The sequence below is a fragment of the Limanda limanda genome, chromosome 3, assembly GCF_963576545.1.
Source record: "Limanda limanda chromosome 3, fLimLim1.1, whole genome shotgun sequence".
NCBI classification, from domain to species: Eukaryota; Metazoa; Chordata; class Actinopteri; order Pleuronectiformes; family Pleuronectidae; genus Limanda; species Limanda limanda.
The window spans coordinates 3,678,442-3,702,066 of NC_083638.1; the positions used below are offsets into that span (position 1 = coordinate 3,678,442).

The window sequence follows — 23,625 nt, forward strand, 5'->3', positions numbered from 1 at the left end:
ATACACAGGTGTATCATGACCAGACAAACAAAAAAGTCTCTGGGTGCAATTGTAAAAACACAACAGGAAGCCTGCTATATTGCATTTAGTGGCCATTTTGGCCATATTCCACATTTTTTCTTTGATACACTTGTACCAGGGTTTTCATCGGATCAACATCAAATTGAGATTAGTGTCATCATGACAAGATGGAGATAAAAACTGACTGACGGATTTTTTTTTAATCACACAGTGTGACCGTAGCGTGGCGTCAAAGTTTGATTACACGCCATTAAAACATGATGTTCTGTAACGCGGACATACATGGACCATGAATCCTTTGATTTCAGTCTTCCTAGATCAAAGGAAACTTTATGTCTTGCAAAGGTTACGTCTCTCTCTCTCTCAGAACTGGTTATTTTTGTTTTTTCAGACAAAAAGCATGCAACGCTTCAAAATGGATGTGCTCGGGCCCACCCAGTGCTGCTTTGCAGCCCTAAAAATGTTATATTTTCATATATTTTAGTTATTATTATATTTACTAGTATTATACTATATACTGTTGCTGCCATTATTACTATATATTATCAATATTTTTTATTTTATTCTATTGTATTTTATTGTATTCAAATATACCGGCTGCTATGACGACTTAATTTCCCTTCGGGGATGAATAAAGTAATCTATCTATCTATCTTTTAAGGAAGCAGACGTTAGAAAATAATAGATCAGTTGTTGGTAATTTTGTGTCGTCTTTGTTTTCACACTTTCAAGAATGCACAACTGAGGTCAATAAAGTTGAAGCTGAGAGTAATGTTGTTTTTATCCTTTTTTTTCAATCACACTTTTGATATGAAACAGATATTTATCCTATCTGTGATGGGGGGGGTGTAATAACAACTTGATGTCCCTCGGCTTCTCAGTATCAGTCTGGAACATGTTCAGGTCCTGTGTCCACAGCAGCTTCTCAGGTTCATCACCCAAAGCCCTACATGTTGCAGGATGTTTCAGCCCGAGACCACAACCTCCCCTGGGCCTTGTTCTTCTTCTATTATCGGTTGAACAGGAAGCAGACACATACACACACACACACACTTTAGTGCAGCTATCGTTATTAGGACTTTGCTCTGACTCCCATTCATTGTGGATCATCTAACCAAAACCTTATCTCTCACCTTAACAATGACCAGTTAATAACTAATCCTAGATTTAACCTTAACACAGTTCACAGGACTGGGGTTTAGTCCCTGTGAGATCTACTGGTCCTTGTAAGGTCAAAGTTTCTAATGCAAAAAGAGATTTAAAAACAGTTTGTCAGAAAAACTGAATCTGAAATATCCCAGACCATGTGACAAAGGAATGAGGAAGTGAAGAAGTGGATAAATCTTCAGATGAAAAGAAGAAGTACATGTTTTATTGTGTGTCAGGCGTGTAAATGGGAATTGCATACACATTGTTAATCATGGAATCAAACGTACAACTCTTTAATCTCAGAGGGCATAAGTGTCAACAGGTTCACAACAAGAGCTGCAACAGCTCGTCAATTAATCAATCAGTAAGTTGATTAGTAAGTTGACTATTCTAATAATATCCAATATGATTTACTGTTTTCTGTTTTACATCTGTCTATAGAGTCTGGACTGATGATTGGTGGGTCTGATATCTTAAAGGCCTGAGGCAGAGATAGAACAAGCAGAGGTTTGTTCAAACTTCACTGCCCCCAGACTTCTGACTATCATCACATGAGAACATTTACTTCACACAGCTTCATCTGGAGACACAAAAATAATTTATACATGTGTGTTTTAAACATGTAAATATGTTTCCCCTGTAATAAGATCAGGGATGATCAATCAGATCAGTGCATCTTTCATATTACTCCGAATAACATAAGGAAAGTTACAAAATTAAAAGGAGCAACTTGCGATCTATTGAATTGAGTTTCCTGTAGAAATGAATGAAAATCATTTACAAAATGAATTAATTAACAGACTTTAAAAGAAGCTCATCATCAAAAGAAAGCATCGAGAACGTGACCACGGGCAAAGCAAACCTCCCTCAACTAATACAGTGGAAGCCGGATATAGTGATGTGTGTGTGTGTGTGTGTGTGTGTGTGTGTGTGTGTGTGTGTGTGTGTGTGTGTGTGTGTGTGTGTGTGTGTGTGTGTGTGTGTGTGTGTCAGTCAGCTTGAGAGACGAGCTGAATTAATGCGCTTGTAGCTACGAAGAAAGATTTCACTCATTTAAGAAAAGTATCAGTTATTAGTAATAATTAACAGAGAAAGACCTGGGACCAACGTGATCACTATAAGCAGTTTCCACTGTATTACAAGTGACTGACTATTTTTAAAAAGAGCTTTTGAAAACAATAATGATTTGTTGATTCAGTTGTGCAACGCGTGCTAGAGAAACCTCAGCACTGATGAAACTGGGTTAATGAATGTTAGAGTGGACCTGAAATCGTCTCTCTGCTCGAGTCAGTCAGTTTTCCCGTCTTTCTGTAAATCCAGTCTGTACTCAAGCATATTGATGTTTAGGATTTTGGCAGGAAATTCGGGAATAGCAAACTCTCTTATCTTCTGGAAGCCCAGGTTCTCGTAGAGCTTCTGAGCGTCCGTCTGTACCACAGAGGTTCGGAGAATGACGGCTGCGTAGCCCCTCTCACGAGTGAAATCAGTAATTGTCTGACACAGAGTCTTAGCGATGCCCATCCTGCGGTGACTGCGGCACACGGACATGCGTTTCAGCTCCAGGCACCCGGGCGCCTCCGGGGCGGGGAGGCACGCCACTGTGGCGACCACCTGGCCATCGCTCTCAGCCACCCAGAAACCAGAGTCCTTCTGGCTCAGGTAGGTCTCACTGATGCTGTTGAGGTCCTTCTTGAGGGAGGAGTCGATGCACTGGTTGAAAATGTAGACCACAAACTGCCGCGCCCCGGCTAGGCACAGGGTGAGCGCCAGGATGGGCAGCAGGAAGGACTTGGAGCTGGTCATGAGAGCGCAGAAGACGATCATCAGCACCATCTGCATGAGCGGCTGCTTCAGGACGTGCATGAAGGACGAAGGGATGTGCTTGCTCATCCCCATGGTGAAGATCTCCTTCACTGCCTCGGAATCGTCCTCTCGGTATTTGCGGATCTGAATGTTGGCCATGGCTCAACTCTGAATTTAAATTAAACAAGGAGACAAAAAGTGAGGGAGAGATTAATTTCACTTCATTTAAGAGGAAGAAAATAGAGCACATCTAATATATTAATCAAACAGCTGCAGGTTATTAGGGCCCGAGCACTGATCAAAGGTCAGGTGAGGCCCTATTGAAATTGTAAGGATTATTAGGGCCCGAGCACAGCAATCAAAGGTGTCTGGTGAGACCCTATTGAAATTGTAAGGATTATTATTATTATTATTATTATTATTATTATTATTCAGGGCCCGAGCACAGACATCAAAGGTGTCTGGTGAGACCCTATTGAAATTGTAAGGATTATTATTATTATTATTATTATTATTATTATTCAGGGCCCGAGCACAGACATCAAAGGTGTCTGGTGAGACCCTATTGAAATTGTAAGGATTATTATTATTAGGGCCCGAGCACAGACATCAAAGGTGTCTGGTGAGACCCTATTGAAATTGTAAGGATTATTATTTCTTCTTATTAGGGCCCGAGCACAGACATCAAAGGTGTCTGGTGAGACCCTATTGAAATTGTAAGGATTATTATTATTATTATTATTATTATTATTATTATTATTATTATTATTATTATTCAGGCAAATGAATTGGCTTTTTGAGGGCTTTAACATGCTCAACTTCTTACCAAAATTTGCAGAAAGTTAGAAAGTGGTGAAAATTTACATATTCTGAAGGAATTTTCAATGGGCGTCGCAAAATGGCTCAACGGTGCCCCCCGAGACAGCCCGAGACCCCCGGAAGGTGTTCCCATTGACCTATCTTCACAAAAATCGATATACGGGTGTATCATGACCAGACAAACAAAAAAGTATCTTGGTGCAATTGGAAAAACACAACAGGAAGCCTGCTATTTTGCATTTAGTGGCCATTTTGGCCATATTCCACATTTTTTCTTTGATACACTTGTACCAGGGTTTTCATCGGATCAACTTCAAATTGAGATGAGTGTCATCACGACAAGATGGAGATAAAAACTGACTGACAGATTTTTTTTAATCACACGGTGTGACCGTGGCGTGGTGTCAAAGTTTGATTACACGCCATTAAAACACGATGTTCTGTAACGCGGACATACATGGACCATGAATCCTTTGATTTCAGTCTTCCTAGATCAAAGGAAACTTTATGTCTTGCAAAGGTTACGTCTCTCTCTCTCTCAGAACTGGTTATTTTTGTTTTTTCAAGCAAAAAGCATGCAACGCTTCAAAATGGATGTGCTATGGCCCACCCAGTGCTGCTTTGCAGCCCTAAAAATTTTATTTTCATTATTATTATATTTACTATTATTATATATACTGTTGTTGCTGCCATTATTACTATATACTGCTATTATATTGGTATAATTACTATCATATATAAATATATATTATGTTATATTATATACTATATATACTGTACTATTTTTATATTTATTATTATTATTATTATTCAGGCAAATGAATTGGCTTTTTGAGGGCTTTAACATGCTCAACTTCTTATTATTATTATTATTATTAATTATTATTAGGGCCCGAGCACAGACATCAAAGGTGTCTGGTGAGACCCTATTGAAATTGTAAGGATTATTATTATTAGGGCCCGAGCACAGACATCAAAGGTGTCTGGTGAGACCCTATTGAAATTGTAAGGATTATTATTATTATTATTATTATTATTATTATTATTTAGGGCCCGAGCACAGACATCAAAGGTGTCTGGTGAGACCCTATTGAAATTGTAAGGATTATTATTATTATTATTATTCAGGCAAATGAATTGGCTTTTTGAGGGCTTTAACATGCTCAACTTCTTACCAAAATTTGCAGAAAGTTAGAAAGTGGTGAAAATTTACGTATTCTGAAGGAATTTTCAATGGGCGTCGCAAAATGGCTCAACGGTGCCCCCCGAGACAGCCCGAGACCGCCGGAAGGTGTTCCCATTGACCTATCTTCACAAAAATCGATATACAGGTGTATCATGACCAGACAAACAAAAAAGTCTCTGGGTGCAATTGGAAAAACACAACAGGAAGCCTGCTATATTGCATTTAGTGGCCATTTTGGCCATATTCCACATTTTTTCTTTGATACACTTGTACCAGGGTTTTCATCGGATCAACTTCAAATTGAGATGAGTGTCATCACGACAAGATGGAGATAAAAACTGACTGACGGATTTTTTTTTAATCACACAGTGTGACCGTGGCGTGGCGTCAAAGTTTGATTACACGCCATTAAAACATGATGTTCTGTAACGCGGACATACATGGACCATGAATCCTTTGATTTCAGTCTTCCTAGATCAAAGGAAACTTTATGTCTTGCAAAGGTTACGTCTCTCTCTCTCTCAGAACTGGTTATTTTTGTTTTTTCAGACAAAAAGCATGCAACGCTTCAAAATGGATGTGCTCGGGCCCACCCAGTGCTGCTTTGCAGCCCTAAAAATGTTCTATTTTCATATATTTTAGTTCAGACTTACATTTTGTGCCACAACATTAGCAGATGCTAGTTATTATTATTATTATTATTCAGGCAAATGAATTGGCTTTTTGAGGGCTTTAACATGCTCAACTTCTTACCAAAATTTGCAGAAAGTTAGAAAGTGGTGAAAATGTACGTATTCTGAACGAATTTTCAATGGGCGTCGCAAAATGGCTCAACGGTGCCCCCCGAGACCCCCTGAGACCCCCGGAAGGTGTTCCCATTGACCTATCTTCACAAAAATCGATATTTATTATTATTATTATTCAGGCAAATGAATTGGCTTTTTGAGGGCTTTAACATGCTCAACTTCTTACCAAAATTTGCAGAAAGTTAGAAAGTGGTGAAAATTTACGTATTCTGAAGGAATTTTCAATGGGCGTCGCAAAATGGCTCAACGGTGCCCCCCGAGACAGCCCGAGACCGCCGGAAGGTGTTCCCATTGACCTATCTTCACAAAAATCGATATACAGGTGTATCATGACCAGACAAACAAAAAAGTCTCTGGGTGCAATTGGAAAAACACAACAGGAAGCCTGCTATATTGCATTTAGTGGCCATTTTGGCCATATTCCACATTTTTTCTTTGATACACTTGTACCAGGGTTTTCATCGGATCAACTTCAAATTGAGATGAGTGTCATCACGACAAGATGGAGATAAAAACTGACTGACGGATTTTTTTTTAATCACACAGTGTGACCGTGGCGTGGCGTCAAAGTTTGATTACACGCCATTAAAACATGATGTTCTGTAACGCGGACATACATGGACCATGAATCCTTTGATTTCAGTCTTCCTAGATCAAAGGAAACTTTATGTCTTGCAAAGGTTACGTCTCTCTCTCTCTCAGAACTGGTTATTTTTGTTTTTTCAGACAAAAAGCATGCAACGCTTCAAAATGGATGTGCTCGGGCCCACCCAGTGCTGCTTTGCAGCCCTAAAAATGTTCTATTTTCATATATTTTAGTTCAGACTTACATTTTGTGCCACAACATTAGCAGATGCTAGTTATTATTATTATTATTATTCAGGCAAATGAATTGGCTTTTTGAGGGCTTTAACATGCTCAACTTCTTACCAAAATTTGCAGAAAGTTAGAAAGTGGTGAAAATGTACGTATTCTGAACGAATTTTCAATGGGCGTCGCAAAATGGCTCAACGGTGCCCCCCGAGACCCCCTGAGACCCCCGGAAGGTGTTCCCATTGACCTATCTTCACAAAAATCGATATTTATTATTATTATTATTCAGGCAAATCAATTGGCTTTTTGAGGGCTTTAACATGCTCAACTTCTTACCAAAATTTGCAGAGAGTTAGAAAGTGGTGAAAATATACGTATTCTGAAGGAATTTTCAATGGGCATCGCAAAATGGCTCAACGGTGCCCCCCCGAGACCCCTGGAACGTGTTCACATTGACCAGTCTTCACAAAAATCGATATACAGGTGTATCATGACCAGACAAACAAAAAAGTCTTTAGGTGCAATTGGAAAAACATAACAGGAAGCCTGCTATCTTGCATTTAGTGGATATTTTGGCCATATTCCACATTTTTACTTATTATTATTATTTGCCATTTTGGGCTTTTTTAGGGCTTAGACCAGAGGTGTCCAAACTGCAGCCCGCCATCCACTTTTAATTGGCCCGCATCAAAGTCTAAAAATATAACAGTATGTCACACTGTTCAAAGGCAGCTACACTAAAGGCCGCTGCCTTTGAACAGTGTGACAACACTGCTGAGGAGAGGTAAGACTGTTGCTCTTTTCAATAGTGTGTTAAAACGTGGGAAAAAGAGGAAGTGAAGGAGAGAGGGAGGAGCTGAGATCTGTTTCTGTTCAGAGGAAGTGAATCTGTTCTACAGTCTCTGGCAGCAGCTGAAATGGAGCAGCAAGAAAATCACCTGGCCAGAGAAAGATTCTCCTGTTGGATCTGTGAGGATCTACTGAAGGATCCGGTGGCTACTGTCTGTGGACACAGCTTCTGTAAGAGCTGTATTAACACCCACTGGGACAAAGAGGAGGAGAGAGGAAGCAGCTGTCCTCAGTGTAGTATTATTATTATTATTATTATTATTATTATTCAGGCAAATGAATTGGCTTTTTGAGGGCTTTAACATGCTCAACTTCTTACCAAAATTTGCAGAAAGTTAGAAAGTGGTGAAAATTTACGTATTCTGAAGGAATTTTCAATGGGCGTCGCAAAATGGCTCTACGGTGCCCCCCGAGACAGCCCGAGACCCCCGGAAGGTGTTCCCATTGACCGATCTTCAAAAAAATCAATACACAGGTGTATCATGACCAAACAAACAAAAAAGTCTCTGGGTGCAATTGTAAAAACAAAACAGGAAGCCTGATATTTTATATTTAGTGGCCATTTTGGCCATATTCCACATTTTTTCTTTGATACACTTGCACCAGGGTTTTCATCGGATCAACTTCAAATTGAGATGAGTGTCATCACGACAAGATGGAGATAAAAACTGACTGACGGATTTTTTTTTAATCACACAGTGTGACCGTGGCGTGGCGTCAAAGTTAGATTACACGCCATTAAAACATGATGTTCTGTAACGCGGACATACATGGACCATGAATCCTTTGATTTCAGTCTTCCTAGATCAAAGGAAACTTTATGTCTTGCAAAGGTTACGTCTCTCTCTCTCTCAGAACTGGTTATTTTTGTTTTATCAGACAAAAAGCATGCAACGCTTCAAAATGGATGTGCTCGGGCCCACCCAGTGCTGCTTTGCAGCCCTAAAAATGTTATATTTTCATATATTTTATTATATATAATGTTTAAAGTATGTACAATAAATGTATAATAGCAGTTTAACAAAATAAATAACCATTTTTATTCAAGCAATTTTTGAGATGCTAAAACTAATGACAGTCAGTGGTTGTGTAAAGTTAATTTAGATTAGATTAGATTAGATTCAATTTTATTGTCATTGCACAGTACAAGTACTTATACAACGAAATGCAGTTTAGCATCTAACCAGAAGTGCAGAAAAGGCAGTAAAAGTGCAGACTACTGTGCATATTAAAGTGAATATGTAAATAAATAATCTGTACAGTAAAAAATATATACGGAATATTACAATATTAAGAGGAATTGTATGATATAAGAACTATGAATACACTATGAGCAGGATAAATATATAAATATATATAACTATTTATTATTATTATTATTATTATTATTCATTATTATTATTATTATTATTCAGGCAAATGAATTGGCTTTTTGAGGGCTTTAACATGCTCAACTTCTTACCAAAATTTGCAGAAAGTTAGAAAGTGGTGAAAATGTACGTATTCTGAAGGAATTTTCATTATTATTATTATTCATTATTATTATTATTATTATTCAGGCAAATGAATTGGCTTTTTGAAGGCTTTAACATGCTCAACTTCTTACCAAAATTTGCAGAAAGTTAGAAAGTGGTGAAAATTTACGTATTCTGAAGGAATTTTCAATGGGCGTCGCAAAATGGCTCTACGGTGCCCCCCGAGACAGCCCGAGACCCCCGGAAGGTGTTCCCATTGACCGATCTTCAAAAAAATCAATACACAGGTGTATCATGACCAAACAAACAAAAAAGTCTCTGGGTGCAAATGTAAAAACAAAACAGGAAGCCTGATATCTTATATTTAGTGGCCATTTTGGCCATATTCCACATTTTTTGTTTGATACACTTGTACCAGGGTTTTCATCGGATCAACTTCAAATTGAGATGAGTGTCATCACGACAAGATGGAGATAAAAACTGACTGACGGATTTTTTTTTAATCACACGGTGTGACCGTGGCATGGCGTCAAATTTTGATTGCACGCCATTAAAACACGATGTTTTGTAACGCGGACATACATGGACCATGAATCCTTTGATTTCAGTCTTCCTAGATCAAAGGAAACTTTATGTCTTGCAAAGGTCACGTCTCTTTCTCTCTCAGAACTGGTTATTTTTTTTTTTTCAGACAAAAAGCATGCAACGCTTCAAAATGGATGTGCTCGGGCCCACCCAGTGCTGCTTTGCAGCCCTAAAAATTTTAGTTATTATTATTATTATTATTATAATTATTCAGGCAAATGAATTGGCTTTTTGAGGGCTTTAACATGCTCAACTTCTTACCAAAATTTGCAGAAAGTTAGAAAGTGGTGAAAATTTACGACTTCTGAAGGAATTTTCAATGGGCGTCGCAAAATGGCTCAACGGTGCCCCCCGAGACAGCCCGAGACCCCCGGAAGGTGTTCCCATTGACCTATCTTCACAAAAATCGATATACAGGTGTATCATGACCAGACAAACAAAAAAGTCTCCTGGTGCAATTGGAAAAACACAACAGGAAGCCTGCTATTTTGCATTTAGTGGCCATTGTGGCCATATTCTACATTTTTTCTTTGATACACTTGTACCAGGGTTTTCATTGGATCAACTTCAAATTGAGATGAGTGTCATCACAACAAGATGGAGATAAAAACTGACTGACAGATTTTTTTTTAATCACACGGTGTGACCGTGGCGTGGTGTCAAAGTTTGATTACACGCCATTAAAACACGATGTTCTGTAATGCGGACATACATGGACCATGAATCCTTTGATTTCAGTCTTCCTAGTTATTATTATTATTATTCAGGCAAATGAATTGGCTTTTTGAGGGCTTTAACATGCTCAACTTCTTACCAAAATTTGCAGAAAGTTAGAAAGTGAGGAAAATTTACGTATTCTGAAGGAATTTTCAATGGGCGTCGCAAAATGGCTCAACGGTGCCCCCGGAGACCCCCCGAGACCCCCGGAAGGTGTTCCCATTGACCTATCTTCACAAAAATCGATATACAGGTGTATCATGACCAAACAAACAAAAAAGTCTCTTGGTGCAATTGGAAAAACACAACAAGAAGCCTGCTATTTTGCATTTAGTGGCCATTGTGGCCATATTCTACATTTTTTCTTTGATACACTTGTACCAGGGTTTTCATTGGATCAACTTCAAATTGAGATGAGTGTCATCACAACAAGATGGAGATAAAAACTGACTGACAGATTTTTTTTTAATCACACGGTGTGACCGTGGCGTGGTGTCAAAGTTTGATTACACGCCATTAAAACACGATGTTCTGTAACGCGGACATACATGGACCATGAATCCTTTGATTTCAGTCTTCCTAGTTATTATTATTATTATTCAGGCAAATGAATTGGCTTTTTGAGGGCTTTAACATGCTCAACTTCTTACCAAAATTTGCAGAAAGTTAGAAAGTGGTGAAAATTTACGTATTCTGAAGGAATTTTCAATGGGCGTCGCAAAATGGCTCAACGGTGCCCCCGGAGACCCCCCGAGACCCCCGGAAGGTGTTCCCATTGACCTATCTTCACAAAAATCGATATACAGGTGTATCATGACCAAACAAACAAAAAAGTCTCTTGGTGCAATTGTAAAAACAAAACAGGAAGCCTGATATTTTGTATTTAGTGGCCATTTTGGCCATATTCCACATTTTTTCTTTGATACACTTGTACCAGGGTTTTCATCGGATCAACTTCAAATTGAGATGAGTGTCATCACAACAAGATGGAGATAAAAACTGACTGACGGATTTTTTTTTAATCACACGGTGTGACCGTGGCGTGGCATCAAAATTTGATTACACGCCATTAAAACACGATGTTCTGTAACGCGGACATACATGGACCATGAATCCTTTGATTTCAGTCTTCCTAGATCAAAGGAAACTTTATGTCTTGCAAAGGTCACGTCTCTTTCTCTCTCAGAACTGGTTATTTTTGTTTTTTCAGACAAAAAGCATGCAACGCTTCAAAATGGATGTGCTCGGGCCCACCCAGTGCTGCTTTGCAGCCCTAAAAATTTTAGTTTTTTTCTTTCTTATTATTATTATTATTCAGGCAAATTAATTGGCTTTTTGAGGGCTTTAACATGCTCAACTTCTTACCAAAATTTGCAGAAAGTTAGAAAGTGGTGAAAATTTACGTATTCTGAAGGAATTTTCAATTGGCGTCGCAAAATGGCTCAACGGTGCCCCCCGAGACAGCCCGAGACCCCCGGAAGGTGTTCCCATTGACCGATCTTCACAAAAATCAATACACAGGTGTATCATGACCAAACAAACAAAAAAGTCTCTGGGTGCAATTGTAAAAACAAAACAGGAAGCCTGATATTTTATATTTAGTGGCCATTTTGGCCATATTCCACATTTTTTGTTTGATACACTTGTACCAGGGTTTTCATCGGATCAACTTCAAATTGAGATGAGTGTTATCACAACAAGATGGAGATAAAAACTGACTGACGGATTTTTTTTTTAATTTTATTTGGATCTGTACCCTATTATTTGTCCGTATTTTTTACATTTCCATACACTGAAGTATTGCATGTTACTTATTATTGCTTACTGATGCCTCTTTGTGACCCTTGCCTCTGTAATATTGCAAAATTCCCAAAAGTGGGATTAAAAAAGGATTATTTTATTTGTCATCTTAAATAAATATTAGTTTTATGGTAACTGTCTGGTTGCTGTAATCTTGATAATTAAAAACAGACAACAAACAAATGCAGACCAAAACACAACTACTTGGCAGAAGTAGTTCATTACTATTCTGTAAAATAATCTCAATTTGAAGTTGATCCGATGAAAACCCTGGTACAAGTACATCAAAGTAAAAATGTGGAATATGGCCAAAATGGCCACTAAATGCAAGATAGCAGGCTTCCTGTTGTGTTTTTCCAATTGCACCCAATACTTTTTTGTTTGTCTGGTCATGATACACCTGTATATCGATTTTTGTGAAGACCGGTCAATGTGAACACGTTCCAGGGGTCTCTGGGGCACCGTTGAGCCATTTTGCGACGCCCATTGAAAATTCCTTCAGAATACGTACATTTTCACCACTTTCTAACTTTCTGCAAATTTTGGTAAGAAGTTGAGCATGTTAAAGCCCTCAAAAAGCCAATTCATTTGCGTGAATAAGAAGAAGAAGAATAAATTATTTTTATATAGAAATTTGATTTTGAAAATCTCTCAATGTGTAAAATACCTTTGACAGCAGAACAATTGTGTTGTAATAAAAATAAAAGCTACTTTTTTTCTTATTTTTTTCATATTTTTTTCAAATAACTTCATTAACTGCTCATGAGAAAGCAAAAGATCATCGTCCAAAGCCGCATTTCAGAAATTTGATAGAAGAATCGAATGCTGTATTTTCATGAAAAAAATAAATAAAATAAAAAGTACACGTATACGTGTTTTGTCTCACCGGTTAAATGCAGGTAACAGATGTTTGTCCTCTTCTGTTAGTGTCTGAATCGCCTGTTGTTTGCCTTTTTATCTCTGAACAAGTCGACGCCTCCTCACAACCCGTCCTCCCGTTTGTCCCGCCACTAATTTAGGGCCTCAGGGTTGAAGCTGTCTTCTTCCACCAATGGAAGGTGTTCACAGAAGAATGTAGACAATGTACCGGCCTCACCTGTTGTCCCACTTGTTGGGTTATGGCTTAACACTTGTGGGAACAGTGTGTTCAAATGTCTCAGTTAATAATCTCTCGTGTCTACAATGGCCCTAAAGCCACACTGGGTGTAAATCATCTGAAAAAATCTTGTAGAACTGGTAAAAAAAAGCTTTCGGCCATTCAGATGAAGACACACGTGTATAATTAAGACACAAAATGCTGCCGCGCTGCATTTTAGTTTGAACCGGATCGACCGAAGACTTCTGAGTAACTCGCTTTCACTCGTCATGTATATCCTTACTCCTAACTTTGTGTTCATCCTACCTGGTTTATCTGCCCGAAGATGTCGAATCAGATTTTTTGAAATACCAAAAATAGAATTATCAAAATAATCTTGCTGCGATTTTAGCCTGAGGTTTGACCCAGTTGTTGACCACCGCTGTAATTATCCCAAAACGCAGAAGAAGACATTTTAACTTGTTCCACAGAGTGAAGGTCGAGGGGTTTTAGGTATTGTCATTAATCTTCTGTATCTTTACATAAAAATTTGATATCGGCAGAGATATTATTGTTACAAATCTCAAAATGTGTGCTTGATCAAGTTTGATAGAATAATTTGAATGACACCTGGATGACACCACAGGAGCAGCATGGAGGCGTGTTATGTTTTTCTTCTGTTCTTTTATTACATTTGAAGAAGAGGTCACCAGTTACTTCCATTAAAGTTTAAGTTTACCCCCGAGACTCCTCAAGTGTTTTGTGGACTCAGAGACTTCAACCAACATCGGTATCGTGGTGAGTAGAGGACGAGGGAATTTTTGGGTGAACTATCTGTTCAAAGTGTTGTTTCTTCCTTGTTAAATGCAGGTAACAGGTGTTTGCAGAAAGACATGTGAGGGCGACGCCTCATGACCTCCTCCTCCAGGATGTTTGTCTCTCGACTCGTTTTACGCCTAAACGTTGAGTAGGAAGAGCTGTGTTCTTCCACCACTGGGTAGGTGGTGTTTGTCTTATATAATGCAGTCGAACACGTATTTGTATGCATAGGTGACAGGAAAAGGTTGAAACTAACCGGCCTCACGTGTTGAACCACCTGATGATTTGTCTTCAACACGTTGACAATTATGGTGAAAAACAAATGAGGAACAGAAATTGAGGTTGGACCTTTAATGGACTCAATTATACTTCAACTTTACTTCTACATATCACGATGTTATTGTTAGCCGTGTTCAGACATGTATGGGTGTCTGCAGAGTCGGGTTTGGTCTTTCTCTGCAGTTTGCTCTCGGCTGGGACGCAGAAGAGATTTATTTGTTATGTCATCAAAACAACTAGATAATTACATAAATATCATCATAATAATTAAATACTAATAAACATATCATCATCTGAATTGTATACTTAAATAAATAAAAATGTATCACCACGACTACAACTAAATAAAAATATAAATATCATCAAAACAACTAAATAATGATAAAAATATCATCATAAAAATTAGATACTAATAAATATATCATCAGCAGAATTAAATACTTCTATAAATAAAAATTTACCACCACAACAATTTAATACAAATATATATATCATCAAAACAACTAAATAATTACATAAATATCATCATAAGAGTTAAATACTAATAAACATATCATCATCTGAATTGTATACTTAAATAAATAAAAATGTATCACCACGACTACAACTAAATAAAAATATAAATATCATCAAAACAACTAAATAATGATAAAAATATCATCATAAAAATTAGATACTAATAAATATATCATCAGCAGAATTAAATACTTATATAAATAAAAATGTATCACCACAACAACTTAATACAAATATAAATATCATCAAAACAACTAAATAATTATATAAACATCATCATAAGAAGTAAATACTAACTAAAATTTTTAGGACTGCAAAGCAGCACTGGGCGGGCCCGAGCACTTGCATTTTGAAGTGTTGCATGCGTTTTGCCTTAAAAAAAAAAAAAAAAAATCCTTTGATCTAGGAAGACTGAAATGAAAGGATTCATGGTCCATAGAACATCGTGATTTAATGGCGTGTAATCAAACTTTGACGCGACGCCACGGTCACACCGTGTGATTAAAAAAAAATCCGTCAGTCAGTTTTATCTCCATCTTGTTGTGATGACAGTCATCTCAATTTGAAGTTGATCCGATGAAAACCCTGGTACAAGTGTATCAAAGTAAAAATGTGGAATATGGCCAAAATGGCCACTAAATGCAAAATAGCAGGCTTCCTGTTTTGTTTTTCCAATTGCAACTACAGACTTTTTTGTTTGTCTGTACATGATACACCTGTATATCGATTTTTGTGAAGACCGGTCAATGTGAACACCTTCCGGGGGTCTCGGGGGGCACCGTTGAGCCATTTTGCGACGCCCATTGAAAATTCCTTCAGAATACGTAAATTTTCACCACTTAATAACTTTCTGCAAATTTTGGTAAGAAGTTGAGCATGTTAAAGCCCTCAAAAAGCCAATTCATTTGCCTGAAGAAGAAGAATAATAAAAAGAAGAAGAATAATCCTTACAATAACAATAGGGACCTCCCTGACCTTTGATCAGTGCTCGGGCCCTAAATAATAATAATCCTTACAATTTCAATAGGGTCTCACCAGACACCTTTGATGTCTGTGCTCGGGCCCTAATAATAATAATAATCCTTACAATTTCAATAGGGTCTCACCAGACACCTTTGATGTCTGTGCTCGGGCCCTAATGAACGCAGGCATATGCAGTTCAAATCCAATAACATCCACATTAAAGCGTTACAATTTGCAAAGCAACCAGTGTAAAAAAACATTAAGTACAAACGGGGTATTGTTTGGGAAAGACTGTGTTAAGCAAGTCAAATGTACAGTATATTTTGAATAAATCCATTGAGTTTTTAAATTGTAAATAGAAAAAACATCTAAAGATATTTTACCTCATCAGCGATGCAGACCCCTCCTCTCTCTCTCACAAGTGTATAAGCCTCCTTCAGGAAGTTTTTAGGGTACTGCACAGCTCCTCCAACGCCCTGTAAATACCAAACACATTCACATCCCATAAAAAACAACACTTACACTTCACAGAAGACTCTGTTCGGACTTAACTGATAAATCTACTCAGTTAGTGCAATTCTGTATTTATTTACTAACGGTATATGACATGCATTAAAAAATGGTAATAATCAATGTGTCAAAGCAACAGATGTGAAACAGACATAGCCGTGAGCAGTATTTATAATTCTGACACTGTATTTCTGCTCCACAGCAGAACATGGTACCTGGATTGGCTCCGCAAAGAAAGCAGCAATTCGACTTGGGACACTGGTGGCAAACGTCTCTTTGAGCTGTCCGATGTACTGTTCATTTGCCATGCAATGACCTGTGGGATGAACAAAAACAAGACCTTTATATCATTGAGCACACACATTAGCATACATAGACAAATGGAAAATCCCCCAAAATAATCTTTACCTTTGTATAAAATCTATGAGCTAAGCAATGCTTCAACTATTTTTCAAGCGAGGTAGCGTTGTTGCTTGGACCTAGCCCTTTATGGTAGAAAACCTGTGCTACAAGTTCAACCACTGCATCTCTATTAAAACGTCAGAAGCAGAGCAAATTTAAGAGCAAACAGGGGCTATTTGAGTGCAAGAGCAGGGTTTTGATGAAAAGTAATACACAATCTGAACATAAATTCAACAAGTCGTGCTCAGACTGAAAGACCACGCTCTTGAAGAAAGCTGATAAAAAACCTCCATACTCATTGACATTGTAAAGCAGAAGCCTAACTCTTACTGTTGTTTCAAATGCAGTGGAGAGTGATACAAATAGCATTTTCTCTTGTCTTCGGATTGTGTTTGAAACATGTATGCCTGAATCCCTCAAAAAATAAACAGGGTTGTGTGTTTTGTCAGAGCTGCAGGCAAGCAGATGATGGACTGGTGGAGATAGAATGTGCGTATTTACACAGAGCAACATGGCTGTTATTGACTGATATGGATATTTTGCAGCTGATTTTGCAGTTTGCATTGTGTATACAGTTGTTTTATATTCTAATCTTTTCCAGTTAAACTCGCTTGCTGAACTATAACTAAAATTCCTGAAAATAGCAAAAGGTGAAAGGTAACAGAGGTAAATGATCGACAGAAGGAGACAGTGAACTTTACACAGGAACTTCTAGAGTTTCTTTTGTCTCATTTTCAGGAAAAAAAACAGTCATGTATTCAGTCAAACCAAAGATTCTGTTTTGTTATGGATGTTGTGCTGCATTTAAATTCAAATTCAATAAAAATTAAAGCCAACATTGCGTTCAGGTGAGCTTGCGCACGGTTTTATAAATCAGAATTATCTTTTGCGTATGCCATTTCCGGATTTTGTACGTACGTACACTTTTAGTATGAAACCCACGCACTCTTTTATAAATGAGGCCCCTGGAACTTTAGAGGCAAAAGACATTTTAAGCATACATGGATGAATCTAAATATTAACACTAACGTTTTACTTAAAGGACCTTCCCCCTGTAAACTGATAATCAATGGGTTTTGAAATAACTTCACAGCATTCAGAAAATTTTCCGTGGACCAAACTAAAAACTCAAAGTAAACTTTAATTAACCATTTACTTTTGACTGAAAATGTCTCTGTTGATCCTTTTCCAATGTGACAGAGAAGAAGGACATGAAGAAGGCACTAGGGACAGATTTTAGACGGAGCATATTTTCAGAGGGGGATGAAGCAGGTCTTTAGCCGGCAAGTTTCAACAGTGCTTTCATTGCACACGCCTCAAAAATATGTTAAAGACCCACATGCCTCACCTGTTGTACCTGCGCCTGTTTTGCAGGGTCACATAGTCCACTTTAGCATTTTAGGACCTTTACCGCGCCTCTTAAAAAACTTGTTCATACCTGTTTCACAACCGAAGGACAGTCTGAGGTTTTAACAAAGTCTTTTTTTAACATTCATGTTTCAGTTTTGAGTCTCTTTCCCAGATATACATATCACAATTACTTATAGTTTATTTAATAAATCATTAAACTAGACCTGGAACTTTAGAGGCAGAAGACATTTTAAGCATACATGGATGAATCTAAATATTAACACTAACGTTTTACTTAAAAGACCTTCCCCCTGTAAACTGATAATCAATGGGTTTTGAAATAACTTCACAGCATTCAGAGAATTTTCCGTGGACCAAACTAAAAACTCAAAGTAAACGTTAAATTAATTATTATCTCAAAGATGTTTTTTGTCCTTTTAGGTGGTTTGTATGTTATGTTTGTTTAAGTGTCTGATAAGTTTGGTTTTCATTTCACAAACACGACTCCGCAGACTGAGATGAAAAAAATAACCTGAAGTCTGTGGAACAATCTGTGGGGTTATGGCTTAACACTTGTGGAAACAGTGTGTTCAAATGTCTCAGTCAAGAATCTCTCGTGTCTTCAATGGCCCTAAAGCCACACTGGGTGTAAATCATCTGAAAAAATCTTGCAGAACTGGTAAAAAAAAGCTTTCAGCCATTCAGATGAAGACACACGTGTATAATTAAGACACAAAATGCTGCCGCGCTGCATTTTAGTTTGAACCGGATCGACCGAAGACTTCTGAGTAATTCGCTTTCACTCGTCATGTATATCCTTACTCCTAACTTTGTGTTCATCCTACCTGGTTTATCTGCCCGAAAGATGTCGAATCAGATTTTTTGAAATACCAAAAATAGAATTATCAAAATAATCTTGCTGCGATTTTAGCCTGAAGTGTGACCTAGTTGTTGACCACCGCTGTAATTATCCCAAAAAGCAGAAGAAGACATTTTAACTTGTTCCACAGAGTGAAGGTCGAGGGGTTTTAGGTATTGTCATTAATCTTCTGTATCTTTACTATTGGTTGGCGCTCCTATGGAGAAGGCGGACCCTGATGTTCTAGCCAATCGGACAGGAGGAGTATACAGCTGCCCGATCTCAAATCACATGCACCAATGACAGCGTCATGTGAGCAGTGAAATTCTTGTGACCTGGCAGGTCATACATCCTGGGTTAGAAACTAGATGGAACAAGGACAATACAGGGACTGATTCATTCCAGAGGACTTAGATCTACTAGATATTTGGAAATACCCACTGCTGGACCTGGATTTAGTGGACCTGATCTGGGCTAAGGATTACGACCCTGTTGATCAGAACTATCCTGTTCTGATTCAGACATGGTTTTGTTGAAAAATATAACTGGGGCAGTGATTCTGCTGTGTGTTCTGCTGCTGGGGTGAGTAATCTTACTTTTAACTTTTAAGTCTCTTAACAGACTGGCACCGTCGTATAACAGAACTTCTTATTATACACACTCTAGTTAGGGAACTGAGATCAGCCACTCAACTTCTCCTCGACAAACCACAGACAAAACTAGTAACAAGAGGAGATCGCGCATTCGTAGTGGCCGCCCCAAACTTGTGGAACAACCTACCATTTCATATTAGATCTGCCCCGTCTCCAACACTGTTTAAATCATTGTTAAAAACGCACCTGTTCTCCCAGGCTTTCTATTGAGTGTGTTTCAGTGCAGCTGATTTTATTTTTCATATCGTATTCTTATATTTTATTTAGTTCTATTATTTTTATTATTATTAATATTCTTATATATTTTTATTTTACATTAATAATTGTATTTTATTTGTATCACTTGAACTTTAATGTATGTTTAAAGTATTACTTGAATTTTAATGTACCACGTTGTAACTGTCCTTTGGCCGTGCCACTCATCCTGTACAGGACTTTGGTCAACCAAGTTGATTTAAATGAGCTGTATAAATAAAATTGACATTGACATTGATTCTGATGCTATTGATACGATTGATGACACTGACTGAACTGTTGAATGATTGTGTTTCTGTTTATATCTACAGACTGTTGTACAGCTCAGTCTGGAATTCCAGCAGGTAACACACACAAACGAATGTTCTTTGTTTTAATATTAACTGATTAATTGATTGGTTATTAAATAATAATTGATCTTGTGTTTTTGTTTTCTAGAGTTATAAATCCCATAAAACAGAGTCAGATTTTACCTAAAAGAAGGTCAGTAACTCTTTATTTTTCTGTTCAGTTAGTCTGACAGGCTGTTTTGTGTCCTTCCGCTTTCATTCTGTTTTAGTGATGTCACCTGCCTATACACTGTGTGCACAATTATTAGGCAAGGGGTATTTTGAACATATCATCAGTTTTATGCATATTTTCCAACTCCAAGCTGTATAAACTTGAATGCCTATTGGATTTAAGCATATCAGATGATGTGTACTTGTGTAATGAGGGAGGTGTGGAGATCAACACCCTGTAGAGGGAGCTTGTAGTTTATACGTCAGTTTGTGTCTTTGATCATAGTCGTACTCAGGACTGGCCCTGGCAATGTTGGAGCCCTAGGCGAGATTTCAGATTGGCACCCCCCCCGACCCCCACTAACACACGTATACACACACCCACACACATGAACACATACACACACACACACACACACAAATTCCTTACTTCACTCCAAAGGTTACATTTATTAGATACTAAAACGAGTTTACAAAAAAATGTTTTTAATGAAATACTGCATGTAGGCTATAAAAAACAATACAAATTTATAATAAAAAATATAGAAAGAGTCTGAAATCTGCTGTACTGACAGCCGATAGCTATTCATGTTCACAAAAATAAACATAAATGATGTGCATTTCTCCGCGCCGGATCAGGGGGTAAATGATGCTGGTCTTCACAGGTGACTGACCTGCACAAGCCTATAGCCACCCACCCCCCCACCAAGAGATTGTGTGCTTGTGTGTTTCTGTTTGGACACAATCCATTTTTCAGCGTGTATTCCGACCCGATTTGCTCACGGTGAGCAGAAACAATAAAACAGACCCCGAAAACCATCTCTGTAGATCATGAGCCGACCGCGTACCTTCCCGGCGCTTACCAGTACTTCGCTGCCGGAGCGAACAGCCCGATTGATTATCATGGGCACGGAAATGAGGAGTACAGCTTTTCGAGGTGCTTTGCGGCGGTTCTGCCTCCGGTGTGTCTCTGGGGTTAGAGGAGGATGGTGATGTTACTGCATTGGTCAACATTGCATGTATCACGTCATGATAAGTCAGCCTCTTGTGGCGCCCTCTCGATGTTTTGCGCACTAGGCAACCGCCGGTGTCGCCTATGCCAGGAGACGCCCCTGGTCGTACTGACGTGCAGACGATGACGTCCTGGTCGGTTCCAGTGGTTTGGGAGGGAACCTTCGACCCGGTTCTCCTCGACAGCCTCTACCAGGCAAAGAACCTCACCATCGCAGCCACTGTGTTCGCCCAGGGAAAGTAAGATGTCACAGTGTTTACTTGTCTACACCCCATGAACACAGAGTTTCTGGTTTGACCTTTGCCTGGAGGTGACTCCTCTCACCTACTCCACAGGTACATTAGGTTCCTGAAAAAGTTTCTGGAGACCATGGAGCAGCACTTCTTCACAGATGTGCATGTGTTCGTCTACACTGACCAGCCAAACAAGGTGCCCCAAGTCAAAATGGCCAGCGGCAGACAGGTAAAGGAAGTGTGTTCCCAATAAGGTGAGTTGGGGCTTGAAGCTGCCGCTTTATACATTTAGCCCCTCCCTGGCAGGAGTCTGAGTCTGAGTCTAGTAACAGAGGCAGTGCCTTTGCTTGTTATTGTTGGATTGGAATGTGATTATTTCACTGTCTAAGCATCAACTAGAAATCCCTCTAGGTAGAGCTGCACTACCTTCACTACTCTTCCCTCTTTCTTCCTTTGAGCATTTAGTTTTTTTATCATCACATCAAGTTTAGCATAGATCGCTGAGTGCAGGATACATGGCAACCCCGATTTTGTGGGAATTGTTTGCTATCTTGTAGAATAACCGGTTTTGTCACCAGCCTAAAACCAGGTGAGTGCACTCATGACAAGATGTGAATTGAGTGCATTGGTGTTCTAATGAGGATCCACTTCTGATTCCCGGTATCATCTAGCATAAGATTTCTGTCTCATTTGATGTTTTTATTAAAGAGGTGGTGGAGGGCAGACTACTGGTGGTAAGGGCAAAGGTCATGAGGTTATGAATGTTTATGCTCCGGTCTCAGGACCCGACAGAGTCAGTTTTTTAAAGGATTTAGACACGGTTTTAAGTAAAAATGTATGATCTTTTATTTTTAAGGAGATTTTAATTGTACAGAAGATGATGTTTTAGACAGGAACCACCTGGAGCTCCACAGACAACGAAATGATCCTGTAAGGTGACACACTGAGTTCCATGGAAGAGCACAAGTGACAAAGAAATGGTGAACAAACACATGCATTAATGCATTTATTGACATAATTGAAGAATCAATAAATGAATAGAGCATGTTGTAAAGTTGATCCTCTTTAGATTCGATATTTTTGTGTGCAATGAGAAAGAATTCTAAAATGATTTTTGTGAAGATCGGTCAATGGGAACACCTTCCGGGGGTCTTGGGCAGTCTCGGGGGGCACCGTTGAGCCATTTTGCGACGCCCATTGAAAATTCCTTCAGAATACGTAAATTTTCACCACTTTCTAACTTTCTGCAAATTTTGGTAAGAAGTTGAGCATGTTAAAGCCCTCAAAAAGCCAATTCATTTGCCTGAATAATAATAATAAAAACTAAATACAAAATAGCAGGCTTCCTGTTTTGTTTTTCCAATTGCATCTAAAGACTTTTTTGTTTGTCTGGTCATGATACACCTGTGTTTTGATTTTTGTGAAGATCAGTCAATGGGAACACCTTCCGGGGGTCTCGGGCTGTCTCAGGAGGCACCGTTGAGCCATTTTGCGACGCCCCTTGAAAATTCCTTCAGAATACGTACATTTTCACCACTTTCTAACTTTCTGCAAATTTTGGTAAGAAGTTGAGCATGTTAAAGCCCTCAAAAAGCAAATTCATTTGCCTGAATAATAATAAGAAAGAAAAATCTGTCAGTCAGTTTTTATCTCTATCTTGTTGTGATGACACTCATCTCAATTTGAAGTTGATCCGATGAAAACCCTGGTACAAGTGCATCAAAGAAAAAATGTGGAATATGGCCAAAATGGCCACTAAATGCAAAATAGCAGGCTTCCTGTTGTGTTCATCCAATTGCACCTAAAGACTTTTTTGTTTGTCTAGTCATGATACACCTGTGTATCGATTTTTGTGAAGATCGGTCAATGGGAACACGTTCCAGGGCTCTCGGAGGCACCGTTGAGCCATTTTGCGACGCCCATTGAAAATTTCTTCAGAATACGTAAATTTTCACCACTTTCTAACTTTTTGCAAATTTTGGTAAGAAGTTGAGCATGTTAAAGCCCTCAAAAAGCCAATTAATTTGCCTGAATAATAATAATAATAATAAATAAAGTTTCCTTTGATCTAGGAAGACTGAAATCAAAGGATTCATGGTCCATGTATGTCCGCGCTACAGAACATCGTGTTTTAATGGCGTGTAATCAAATTTTGACGCCACGCCACGGTCACACC

General features: G+C 38.5%; 2 protein-coding genes across 2 annotated transcripts in view; one reads left to right on the forward strand and one right to left on the reverse strand.

The window, feature by feature from the left end:
- Positions 1-2,246: 2,246 nt before the first annotated feature.
- On the reverse strand, positions 2,247-18,940 carry LOC132998920 (probable N-acetyltransferase camello). The gene is made up of 4 exons (XM_061068665.1): positions 18,783-18,940; positions 16,401-16,501; positions 16,059-16,151; positions 2,247-3,141 (listed from the first exon to the last, which is right to left on the reverse strand). The coding sequence occupies exon 4, from the start codon at positions 3,130-3,132 to the stop codon at positions 2,458-2,460; it is 675 nt and encodes a 224-aa protein (XP_060924648.1). The 5' UTR covers positions 3,133-3,141; positions 16,059-16,151; positions 16,401-16,501; positions 18,783-18,940; the 3' UTR covers positions 2,247-2,457.
- Positions 18,941-19,037: 97 nt separating this feature from the next.
- Positions 19,038-23,625, forward strand: part of LOC132998918 (uncharacterized) — a 91,469-nt gene continuing 86,881 nt past the window's right edge. Inside the window, exon 1 of the mRNA XM_061068664.1 lies at positions 19,038-19,378. Coding sequence (XP_060924647.1) covers positions 19,320-19,378 — 59 coding nt within the window. The 5' untranslated portion in view covers positions 19,038-19,319. The remainder of the gene's footprint in view (positions 19,379-23,625) is intronic.

Excerpts from the sequence above, each read along its gene's own strand:
- LOC132998920 (XM_061068665.1), bottom strand. The coding sequence starts at position 3,132 with ATGGCCAACATTCAGATCCGCAAATACCGAGAGGACGATTCCGAGGCA.